The sequence below is a fragment of the Orbicella faveolata genome, unplaced genomic scaffold (assembly GCF_042242905.1).
Source record: "Orbicella faveolata isolate gen_17 unplaced genomic scaffold, um_ofav_v1 contig_13, whole genome shotgun sequence".
Lineage (NCBI taxonomy): Eukaryota > Metazoa > Cnidaria > Anthozoa > Scleractinia > Merulinidae > Orbicella > Orbicella faveolata.
The window spans coordinates 30,623,288-30,635,978 of record NW_028301540.1 but is presented as its reverse complement, the minus strand read 5'-3'; the positions used below and the strand labels follow the sequence as shown (position 1 = coordinate 30,635,978).

Below are 12,691 nucleotides of genomic sequence, written 5' to 3'. Positions count from 1 at the left end.
ACTCAATGCTAGGTTTGTATTGAGCGGGCTAGACGTTAATTGTAAACAAATTTTGTAACTGTAAGTACTTCCTGCAGGAGAACAACTAAATACACTCTTCATAAACAAGACCATGAAGTTGCTCCTTGTTGGGTGTTGACATTATTTATCGCACGTTCTCGTGTGTTGAGGAATTCAGCCTACTACGCTAGGTTAAAAGGTCTTGCGTAAAATTGATTGATCTGAATAAAACCTAACACGTACTGGCAAAATACAACGGAGAACGCGAACGCCAACTCAACATGAAACGTCTGGTTGCCGAGTTTTTTTTCTCTCTCAGCGGAGCAAGCACACTGAATATAAATGTTACTCATAAACTCATAAATTGACGAAAAAAATGCTATTTAAGATGATTCGTTTCAGCAAGGAATTCAGTCTCTCATTTTCCAATTCAAGGCACTAAACCTGTATTCTCCACTGAGTATTGACCAGAGCTGATTACGAGGCCACTGAAAAGTCAATATTATTGTAAAGTTGCGTGCGAATATCAATCAGATTTCATTGTGTGTGAAAAAATACCGGTGCTTGCCGGATCAGTCCACAAAAAGAAAAGAGTCGGAAAGCGATAATGGGCGGCTCTTGATTCCGGAATGAATTAAGGTCTTCACATTGACCAAAGCGGAGTCGCTCATAAGCATTACCATTAGCGATTTATGAAGCATAAATCGAGTATTGCATAGTGTGCTCGGATGGAGGCACTCTTGACAGTCCAAAAAGGTTACACCATTACAGATTTGACGGCTGTCCTTTTCATATTTTTTAACGACGGTTGAAATGTAGGCACTAATTCGTGATATTTGGTTTGACAGTTTCCACCCTCTTGTAAGAGTTAAGGGTGTCTCCTAAAACCACTCTACGAGGCTCGCTATTCAAGTTCGATCAAGCGTTTTGACCCTATTCTGAGGCATTTCATTAAAAACCATTCAACAGCTATACCTCCCAGTTATAATGAAGTATTGTTTGCCTGTAATTAAACTATAATTGGGATGTTTGAGATATAATTAGAAAACATGCACCGAGTATACTGTATATGGATGGGTGATCTAAATTTAAACTCTTGACACATTCCTTTCCTTGCCTGAGAAAATTTAATTTGGGGGGCTCAATCTGCACTGTTTTTTTTTTTTTAATTTCAAGACGACTGGAGCCTGAAAGTGTAGATAGAACGTTATTTCAGTTCAGTGTTGTCTTTTCAATTGTAGTTGCATCTCCCAGTTATTAATTAAGAGTAACATTCTACAGACAATAAAAGTTCTCTTATCTACTCAAACACTACAAAAAATCCAAGCAGGCGGACAACAAACGCAGAATTTCAGGTCAATAAAAGAAAAACAGCCATTAGAATATAGATATTTAGTAATCCTATGTAAGTCAAAAGCTTGTAAAATACAGATCATTTAACGGATAGAACTGTTGATAACAGTAATATCAAAAGGATGCCTTTTCGTTTGAACGTAAAAGAGCAGTTCTTTTCAAGAGGACGGACATTAGTGGAAACTTTGATCGGCAGTTTCATTTCCAATATTTTAAATGCCTAATACCTCTTCGATTCGTTAGAACGTTGAGGCTGAGAAACAAAAACATTTTTAGAACATGTTAATAAGAAACGCAGCTATGAATGAATGGAAAACAATTTTTCTTTTTGTTGTAAAAATGTCATGTACATTATGAATGTACCTCAGTTCAAATCCATCTGCTTACAGTATTAGTGACTGTATAGTAAGAATGCGTTTAGCCCGAATAACCGGCTTACTGACCACTTAATTATGAACTACTTTCCCAAAAGTTGAAAAAATGAGAACGTTTTAAGAACATTTTCAGGCTTAATTCGTCTTAAAAGCCTCAGATCCCACCTTAAGTTTGTTCAATTTGTGGTCGGCACATAACGCCATCAGTGAAATGTTGAGACAGATATGTGATCTGAAAGTGCCAGGATATAAACATCCCACATTTCGCAGTTGCATCAACATAAAACCGTATTAAAGGTACAGGAAGCATATTTTACGATGCCTGCCCCAGATCATTACAAAAAAAGGCCGATTACATCCTAACGCGCTTACAACTAAGAGCTCATCAGAGTCTGCGTGGTTCCAGAGAGATCCTGTCGCAGAGCGACACATCGCCGACTTTGACCGCACACTTCATATAACCGCTAATTTGAAGCAGGTACAAAAATAGCAAGAAATGTAGCGTTTTCTTCGTGATGTTTCGGAATATTTTTCCGCATCATTTGACTTTCTAGAAGGAATTCTTTTTAATAACTTGGCTAGAGTCAAAAGCATAGTTTGCAATGTTGACATTTTGATCAGTGTGATTTATCCTTGAATTTATTAATACGCACAGAGTTGATGGCTTTTGATTACAAGTCATGTAAATAGCAAGAATTGAAGAGATAAGAATGTTGTTTAGCGGTTTGCAAGTTTACAGAAATTGACGTAGGCAGTTTTGTTATTTAAATTTCCGATTTTTGTTTTACATCTTTTGTTCTCTTTTAATGGTGACGTCATAAAGATATCTGCCAAACGTAATGATATCAGTGTATACCGACTCGGAGAACAAACAACAAATCCCGGGCAACAAATACGCCTTTTTTTGTCCAGTGATTTGGTTTGCATTGCTCAAGAGGCTGCCTGGAGTGAAAAAGATTTCCTTGGCACAGACCATGTTCGAGAAACGTAGACGGAAATAGTCTGTAACTTCAATGGTACGGTATTGAAATGGATATTGTTTTAAATTTCAGGGGCCCTGGAATTTAAAAAGAGAAAAATGTCGAATTTCCAACGTTCTCCTTGAGAAAATCGTGGAGACTAAGCATTAAAAAAAAAAAATGACTCGTTTTCTGCTTGCGGAAAAGGATCCCAAGGATGCCCAAGATTCGCTAGTAAATGTGTTGATTAACTCAAGAGCTATTTCATTTTTTCTACATCTACATCTACAGGATCTACAGTAAGGGGGAGAAGGGGCGCTACAAAGGGATCTACTGGCAATTCAATCACACTGATGAAGGATGCTTGCTCGAAACATCATCTGTTTAATCTAAATCAGTGATTAATTTGTCCTATTCGAGTTCGTCCTTGTTTATCTTCAACAGAAAGCTTTAAAGGCTGGTTTTCACTAGTCGGAGTCATAATCAGAAGCGTAAAGCGATACGATCTAGTGAAAATCAAACCGACGGAGTTGGAAGAAGAACACCCATTTCGCTTATGACTCCGCCGCTTACGATCTAGTGAACACTAGATTGTCGGAAGCAAAAGCGGAAGAATAAAGCCAATCACAATGCCCGATTCCGGGCCTTGTGATTGGTTGGTTCTTCCGCTTCTGCCTCCGACTCCGATAATCTGTTTTCACTAGGTCATAAGCGAGACCCCTTATGGGGTGTCTGGAAGACCCGCATAGCGAATAGCGAATAGTCGCGAATAGCGAATAGCGAATAGTCCCGAATAGTGCGAATAGTCTCTAATAGTGCGAATAGTGGCGAACAGTCGCGAAAAGTGGCGAATAGTGACGAATAGTCGTCAATAGTTACCGCTTTATGTCTAATATCCAGCGTTAATTAATTATCCAAATAAGCAACAGACTTTCAGTGAATTTATTATCTTTTCGAATTCTTCTCCGGACTCAGGCTAGGGCTGTCCATAGCCGACATTAAGAAAAAAGAAAACGCAAGGGTGAGGATAACCTAATAAAGACGTATTATTTACGCAGCGGTTAAAACAGAATAAATTACGTTTAGAAACACCTTTTGTCCTGATAAGCGTCCGTGCTTTTTAGCGGGAAAATCCCATCCTACGCTGCTGCGAGGTTGACTGCGAGATACTGGGTACCCTATTTGCTATTTGCCACTATTTGCCACTATTCGAGACTGCTCGCCACTGTTCACACTATTCGAGACTATTCGTACTATTCGCTATTCGGACTATTCGCTATTCGCAACTATTCGCTATTCGCAACTATTCGCTATTCGCAACTATTCGCTATTCGCAACCATTCGCTATTCGCTATGCGAGTTTTCCAGACACCGACGGAGTCGTAGACGGAATCGGAAGAAATGGAAACGTTCTGATTCTTCCGACTCCGATTCCGTCGAGCTTATGACTCTGCTTACGACTCCGATTTTCGATTTTCACTAGGTCGTAAGCACTCTTACGTCTCTGAATACGACTTCGACTCCGACTCCGACTCCGTCACTGGTGAAAACCAGCCTTTGGGAACTAGCGTACGCGCCTTGATATTATGTTATATATTTTGGTGGATTTTACGTCACGTGTCTACCAAAAGAGTCCTGGAACGAGACCCGGTCAGTTACGCCTGGCGAAATATTTGCCTCGTGTGATCGAGGTGAAGGACCTTTCTTTGCATGCTATCGTGGCGGGTGACCCACTTTCTTGCGAGGACGTCACGAACAATCGCTCTCATAGGAAGAAATAGGCCTCCTTTGGGTTTTAAGCGTTTCATCATAAGAACACCGTTGATAATGTCAGCAGAAAATGGAATCGGAGGGCCGCCTGCGGACGAAAAAGCAACTTTGGGGTAAGGAGTTAATGAGTTCGACAATTATTTGGCCAAATGAACATCCACACGTAAATATCTACGGATTGTTTTGGTTTCAGACCCGATGGCCAGCCCCTGTCTAAAAAGGCTTTAAAGAAGATGGAAAAAGAAAAGGAAAAAGAGAAGAAGAAGGCCGAAAGAGAGGCAAAACAGGTATTACTTTAGTGAAATATTTCAAGGGGAGCGGAAGTGACCATCACTTATTTTTCTGCTTAAAAATATGTAGAAACCTGTTATTCGATCGCCAAAGAATCTTCCTGTAATGAAGAATCGAAGACTTCTCGTGAAGATAATCTTGTAGTTGTTTTTTATGTACTTTTTAAAATGACTATAGTCTGGTAATTTTATCAGGCGCCTTGCTAAGATTTCCACCTCTTTGGTGACGAGGCTTGTACAGTTGTATCAATTGACCTGTTAATTGCTTATTGGCACCTGACCTTTAAAACATATCAGGATCTTAAAATGAGAATACATTTAAATTTCCATTTTATTATTTATTCCTAGGCTGCAGAGGCTGATGCCAAAGATGCTGAGGTAGTAAGAATGTTACAATTATTAGTTAATACTGAGTGCTTCAAGAATTATAGTTATTTTTAATTAATAGATTAGCTTTAAAATATAACTTAACTTAGCACTTAATTCATAGTTTGCAATAAACTTATATTTAGGTTAATTATAGAATTTTTAAAATAACTAACTTTTGCAATAATGTGATATGTATTTTATCGTGAATATAGACATGTTATTTCTTTGTTTGTTTATTTATTTATTTGTTTGTTTCTTTGTTTATCTATTATGTAGTTAAAAGCATGTGAACTTTGAATGCTTGAGGTAGATAATCTTGTGAATGAGAACGAGATTAAAATGGTTAGGTATATAATTAAATGTAATCTAGCAATTTGGATAGTCCATTTGTTATGTGCCACATTTATTCATTTTATTTCTAAATGTATTTAATTTGTATTTCCAATCAGGATTATGCAAAAGATCGCTATGCTATCCTTCCTATGGCTCAATCTCAGGAGAAAACATGTAAGAAAATATTTTTCAGCACTATATCCATTTAATTCTGTGTGTACACCTGTTATGCATTTTTTTGTCATTTGTCAACTCATGAATACATTTGTCAAGAATAAAAATTGAGCATTAAGGTATAAAGTTATGCTACAAGACTCACTGATTTTTTTTTTTTTATCTTAACAGCCAGAGTGTGGACCAAAGTGAAAGAACTGACTGCCGAGTCTGTTGGTAAAAGAGTCTTAGTTAGGGCACGACTTCACACCACAAGAGGAACAGGTAAAGGTCTTGTATGTGTGATAAAATCAATTCTTTCCAAATAATATCATATTCTTAAAATTTTAAATAATCCAACATTAATTTTCTCATCTTTTTAAGGGAAGCAATGCTTTATGATTTTACGTGATCGTCAGTACACTGTTCAAGGAATTTGTGCTGTTAATGACGTTATCAGTAAAGGAATGGTTAAGTTTGCAACAGGGTAAGTTCTAAAACTGTATAAGATAAACAATAAATATGTTATTGGGCATCTCAGTGTATCCACCATCATTATCAGGACTGAAAATTTGCCTCTCACTGTCTGTCATGCCTACTGGCACACAGGGCAGCAACAAAGGATCTCCACAGCTGTCTGTCCCCAACCAGTTTTTGGATGGAGCTCCTGCTGTGACCCTTGGAAGCCCCTCATCTCTTTCTTTATAGTGGGTCACCGTGTATTTTTGGGTCTACCCTGCTTCCGCCTGCCCTCCTGTGTCCAGTGGAGTGCTGTCTTAGAAATAGAGTCTCTCTCCCTTTCTGCATGATGCTGGTACCCTTGCTCTCTTGTTCACATTCTACAAGCAGATCCTTGTTGAATATGGTCTGATGAAGAATGAAAATTTGTTACATATTATATAGCTGAATTAGGGACTATCCTGTACAGGAACTGTCTTTTATTTTTGTGGTTGTTGTCAAGTATCAGAATTTTATCAAATTATTGTAATGTGATTGCAAGTGTTCTAGATAAATACCGGTACCACAAAATGGTAGGATTATATTCTGAATGTGTGCACCATTCAGTCTGACAAATTTGTTTGAATTGCTTTACAATCAACTGTGAAATAAATATGACCTGGTGATCAGTACCTCTAGTAAAAACTTATTTCAACGCGGACAAAGCTCTAGGTGATTTTGAGCTAGCAACATTTGTGTTATCTGTCTGTTGTGTCTTGATTTCTGATTGGGTTTTCATTTACAGGATAAATAAAGAGTCCATCGTTGATGTCGAGGGTGAAATAAAATCTGCTGCTCAGAAGATCCAGAGCTGTTCACAAGAGGATGTGGAGATCTCTGTTGATAAGGTTGATGTTACTTAGTCAGGGCTTGACTTCCAGGAAAAAAACCTTGGGGCCAGCTGGCTCCTAGTTTTCAGATTTAGTTGCTAGCACAAGTGTTTCATTGAAAAGCGTGAAAAGTTAGTCTCCAGTGAAAAAAATTTGGTCACAATATCGAGCCCTGTGAGTATACATAACTTGAAAAAATGCTATGAGTCATGTCTCAAACAGATGAATCTCTATAAATATTTGATTGTGTTTCAATCACCTATCTCACTGACTACATGTGAAGATCCTCAATCCCTGTAAATCAAGCATCTTATTCAAATTCAGAGTAATTATGGCATCTTGTGACTTCATTGCCATTTTTTGTGCCTGTAGATATTTGTTGTTAGTCTGGCTGAGCCAAGGCTGCCTCTCCAGATCGATGATGCCTCTCGCCCTGAAACAGATGAGGTTAGTGCTTCTAGGGCTCTCTATTAGCTCTGTGCAACAGTTTGTAAAAGCATTTATTGTGTGTTTTAGCAATGATTTGTTACAAATGGGTTTAGCTGGATTGACTTTTCATTCTGGTTGGTTATTACTTGCTCACATGTCAATGACAAAATGCAATTTATGTATCTTGGGTAGGGTACATGTCTTTCTGGAAATGGAAGCTGTTACTACCATTTAAATGGCAGTAATTGTAACTTCTTTATGAGGTCTCCATAATTTTCCACTTTTCAGGAGCAAGCCCATGTAAACCAGGACACTCGCTTGGATAACAGAATAATCGACCTTAGGGTACAGTGCGTTATTACATTATTGTAGTTTTAATCACAGAAAAATACTTCACATTAATGACGCAAGATGCAAGATTACAGGACGTGGGTATTACACACAAAGTGTCTTACCCAGGAACAAAGAATAAAATAATGCAATAACCAGGCTTAGAACTTTAGAACTACAGTCCTGTCCATATTCCAACACCCTTATTCAGTGTGTAAAGAAAGTCATGTCCTATAGCCTGGGGCTTCTCGATTTTGCAGTCTGGCTAGATGATTCCATCCCAGCTTTGCTTGCCCAATGAGCTACTAAAGTTTATTCAGAAAATGTTTGAGGGAATTCAAGTAATTATAGGTGGAATGAGACAAAATTATTGGGGATGGTTGGGGCTAGCTAATGAGAGTGGCTTTTAGGCTAGTAGATCATAGTTACAGCTGCCGAAAAATTGGTTTGTTATGCACCATGAAATCAGTTATCATCTGTTCTGTAATATCTTGGGCCTTAAAATAGTAAGAAAAAAATATTCTCTTTTGCAGACTGTTCCCAACCAAGCTGTTTTCAGCATTCAAGCTGGTGTCTGCCATTTATTCCGAGAGTTTCTCGCATCTCAGGGATTCCATGAAGTTCACACTCCTAAGATCATCTCAGGTTGGATTTGAGCCATTTGAAACAAAATCCCTTTGATGAAACAAAATATTTCTATTTCTTTTTCTTATGTCTACAAAACAATGTTATCATTAGCCAATTGGTTAAGGAGTTTTATTAGTTGAATGATCATCAAATTCCCTGGCACAATTGTATGGTCACAAGAGGAACAAGATGGTTTTTAGGGTGAGCCAAAAATTAGATCAAAGGGAGCAGGCTGGGTTAACCTGGTTATTGGGTAGACAGATACAGTGATGTTGCTTAAGATGAGCATTGCTTCAGTGAACAGTAAAATACATGATTTTTATAGACTTTTATATGTCTGTGAGGATGTAGTAATATTGGTGATTTTCTTTTTCATCAGCTGCCAGTGAAGGAGGTGCCAATGTTTTTGAAGTTACTTACTTTAAAGGTAATTAAAATAATTTTAAATTTCAAGTCTTGTGTATTTCCTCATGGCCTTGGAAATGTGTGATCAAGGAAATTTTGTCAATCTTGAAACTTTCTGCCTAGTTTAATTGTAGTTATTTTTTTTATCTGACATCTCGCAGGAAAGGCATATCTTGCTCAGTCCCCTCAGCTGTACAAGCAGATGGTACTTTGTGCTGACTTTGACAGAGTCTTCACCATTGGTTCAGGTAAGACAGACAGACAGACAGAGAGACCAACAGAAAGACAGACAGACAAACAGACAGACCGACAGACAGACAGACCGACAGACAGACAGACAGACAGACAGACAGACAGACAGAAAGGCAGACAAACAGAGACAAAAAAGAAAGCTGTTGTTTTTGGTTTTCCACACTAATTGTCTTGATTATGGCTTACAGTAAGTCTTTTATTCTGATTTTAAGTTTTCCGTGCTGAGGACAGCAACACACACCGCCACTTGACAGAGTTCATTGGCCTTGATATCGAGATGACTTTCAATGAACACTACCATGAGGTCAGTTATTTACTCGTCTCATTCTTCATCATTGGTCTTCATATGTCATGACTGACAATGAAAACTTATCTTAGTTTCTTTTGTCTTCCATCCCAGGTGATTGACATGATTGGTCGTACATTTGTTCATATTTTTAAAGGATTGCGTGACAGGTAATGACAATGTTATGTTGATTAATCTATGTATCTTAAGGTTTTGTTTTATACAAAAAAAGATCCTCTCACTTCAACAGAAGCCAGGTCCAAAAAGACATTTTTCCACTGGAGGGGACTCCCGTATAAAAAGGTCGGGGATGCTCATCGGAAAAATTTGAATTAAACCTCTAAAGAAGACCAATCTGAGCATGGATCCAGCTTGATTTGACCGCTAAAAGATAAAACCAGCAGAAATTAAGCATGAAGATGGAAATAAGTGGGGTTTTTTCATTATTATCTCTTTGAGTGCACCCTAAAAGATACTTTGGCTGCTAAAAATAGTTTTGTTTCACTGTGAACATCCTAATTGAGACCAGCATCCATGATTTATACCCCTAAGCCAGATGGCAAGCATCCCTGATCTTTTCATTTGGGAGTCCCTCCCAGACTTTTTCCTCCTTTAGTCTTAGATGCTCTTTACATTGCAGTGGAAACCCATAGGCTATACATACATGCATCTTCCATTTATTTTGGATATAGAATAAAATTGTACTTTTGCTTTGGCAGATATGCTGAAGACATTGCAAAAGTGCAGAAGCAATACCCAAGTGAACCTTTCAAGTTCTTGGAACCAAGGTTTGCTGTGAAACTTTGCACTAGTTCAATGACTTTTTGGGAAAAAAGTCTCTAAATTTTGAATATTTTTATTGTTTTCCTATTTGTTTTACCAATATTGAAAACTACTTATTTTATAAGTTACTCGTGGTTGTGGGGTGGGGGAGTGGGGAGAAGAGAAATCAAATGGTTGTTGATTAATTGCTTGGTGTGTTTTTGGGAAATAAGGCCAGCAGGATGACAGTACATATATATTGCCTCATGACTGAAGTAGTGTCTTCAGGGAGTAACTGGATAGGGTTAGGGCTAGGGTTCTAATCAATGCTAAAGAGTCTTTGTTTTAAGCTGTTTTGCCTGAAAATCTGAAGCGCACACTGTAGGGTAAGAAGCCATATAAGAGCACTGTTCTCCTTGTTTTTTAAGATATGACCTTTCAATATGTTTTATTTTGCTTTAGTGTGGTTATTGTTCTTTTCCGTTTAGCTTGGTTCTGCAATACCGTGAAGGAGTTGACATGTTGAGGGAAGCTGGAATTGACATGAACTACGATGAAGATCTTAGGTAAATGACCTGATGTGTACCTGGTTTATGACAACAGCCTATTTCTGTTTTTTTTTGTTGTTGTATGAAGCGAGTTTGGGGTAAATTTCTGTGAAATTCCAATCTGTCTTTTTTTCATTTTAGTACTCCAAATGAGAAGCTGTTGGGCAAACTTGTCAAACAGAAATATGACACTGACTTCTTCATTTTGGACAAGTATCCACTGTGTGTCAGACCGTTCTATACCATGCCAGACCCGCACAATCCAGTGAGTACAATTTTCTTTTAGTAAGATTTTCTTTGACAGCTAGGAAGATTGCCACCCTCCATTACTGGGATGGCCCTGAATTGTCAGATTCAGCAGTAATTGTTCCTCTGTCTGTATTGAGGATCTATGATGATAGGATAAGGAAGGAGGCACTATGAACAACTAGGACTGCTTAAGTGACAAGAGGGCCTGGGACAACCGGGGAGGTAGCAGGGGCTCTAAAGGGAGGCTCTTGGACACTTCTTTTGGTTGTGCAAGCTTGTGTGCCACAAGTTACTGCCAAAATAGAGAACATTTGTGTGGAAATGGTACATAATTCAACTTGTGCAACAATAGCATACTTTGTACAAACCCTACAGGCTAAGGTGCATTTACAATACCAATTGTGTACATTCATTTTGTGCTCATTAGGAGTGGAGCAACTCTTATGACATGTTCATGCGAGGAGAGGAAGTGCTCAGCGGAGCTCAGCGAGTGCATGACCCTGCCCTGCTGACTGAGAGGGCCAAGCACCATGAAATAGGTAAGCCATGTGGTTAAGCTCTCTATCCTCCAGTCAATTATCAACGTGGCTCTTAACTTTGAAGCCCAGTTTGTGAAGTTGTTTGAGCACTAAAATGATATTTAAACTCTAAGTTTTACTTTTTCCTTTTCCCTTTTCCTAAATAAAAGACAGTAAGTGTTAATTGTGGAGGTGCGGTGGCCTCATGGTTGCTTGTCTCCTGATCAAGAAGTCTGAGCTCAAGCCCTGGATGCAGACACTGTGTTGTGTTCTTGGGCAACACACTTTACTCTCATAGTGCCTCTCTCCACCCAGGTGTATAAATGGGTACCAGCAAGCCTAATGCTGGGGGACTACCATCCCATCCAGTAGAAATTCTCCTAGTTGCTTCATGCTACAGAAACTGAGATAAGCTCCGGCCTGACAGATCACTTGGCATGTATGCAGACGTTTTGTAAAGTTTTTGAGCAGTACATATTTGAACTCCCAGTTTTACTTTTCCTTTCTTTGTTTAGATCTAGAGAAGATCAAGGCGTATATTGACTCATTTCGTTTTGGTGCGCCTCCACACGGTGGCGGAGGAATAGGTAAGCTGTCAAAATTAACAACTAACGTACTGCATTGATTTTACGTCAACTTTGATTGGCTCCATGCTCTCCAAATGATCTTACACCAATTATGATTGGCCCATACTGCTACGAAGTCATAATCTTTTTCCCCCCCTGGTTTTTGTCGCTATGTAAAAGCTGTAGTTTAGTGTTTTGCTTTTACATAGACCTCAATCTTAACATTACTAACTTATTTTGCGTGTATAATTGTATTTTGATTGGTTTCTACGTTAACTCTTGTCCTCTTCCTCCCCTCCCAGGTCTTGAGCGAGTGGTCATGTTGTACCTGGATCTTCACAATGTCAGGAAGAGCTCCATGTTCCCACGTGACCCCAAACGTCTCACCCCATGAATGACAGCACTCCAAATATGGAGACAGCCAATCAAATTTCGGCAAAGAAGATTCACTGCGAATCAGTCCAATTTTCATAAATTGTAATACTTCATAAAATGCTGTAGTATCTGTTTTAAAAGACGCGCTAATATTTGTTATCTCCAACTGTGTCAACAGTTTAACAAAATAAATCAGAATGCGCTTAAACTACCTGTTATTTTCTGCTGTGTGACTTCTTTCCGCCAGAGACGTTTTCGGGCGAATTTTCGACGGAACACAACACTTGTTCAAAGACACGTGACTGACGGCGCATCGTTAAAATTCTAACTTCGTTGTTCCTAAACCGTCGAAAATTTACCCAGCCATGTCCATTCTTTCTTGCAACTGTAAGCTTAATTTATCACTAGTTCTTTG

General features: G+C 38.6%; 1 protein-coding gene across 1 annotated transcript; it reads left to right on the top strand.

Annotated features, from left to right (window-relative positions):
* The first annotated feature begins 4,323 nt into the window (after positions 1–4,323).
* LOC110054326 (aspartate--tRNA ligase, cytoplasmic-like) lies at positions 4,324–12,487 on the top strand. Its single transcript, XM_020760708.2, has 20 exons — positions 4,324–4,569; positions 4,650–4,743; positions 5,095–5,124; positions 5,565–5,622; positions 5,794–5,886; positions 5,986–6,088; positions 6,845–6,947; positions 7,302–7,376; positions 7,647–7,703; positions 8,222–8,333; positions 8,695–8,742; positions 8,882–8,968; positions 9,185–9,276; positions 9,373–9,428; positions 9,978–10,046; positions 10,509–10,586; positions 10,710–10,833; positions 11,245–11,356; positions 11,851–11,922; positions 12,204–12,487. Exons 1-20 carry the CDS (start codon positions 4,397–4,399, stop codon positions 12,293–12,295), a joined length of 1,728 nt encoding a protein of 575 aa, XP_020616367.1. The 5' UTR covers positions 4,324–4,396; the 3' UTR covers positions 12,296–12,487.
* Positions 12,488–12,691: the final 204 nt, after the last annotated feature.

Excerpts from the sequence above, each read along its gene's own strand:
- LOC110054326 (XM_020760708.2), top strand. The coding sequence starts at position 4,397 with ATGCTATCGTGGCGGGTGACCCACTTTCTTGCGAGGACGTCACGAACA. Across the intron at positions 4,570-4,649 it reads GACGAAAAAGCAACTTTGGG|ACCCGATGGCCAGCCCCTGT; the intron begins GTAAGGAGTTAA and ends TTTTGGTTTCAG. Across the intron at positions 9,277-9,372 it reads TCAATGAACACTACCATGAG|GTGATTGACATGATTGGTCG; the intron begins GTCAGTTATTTA and ends CTTCCATCCCAG.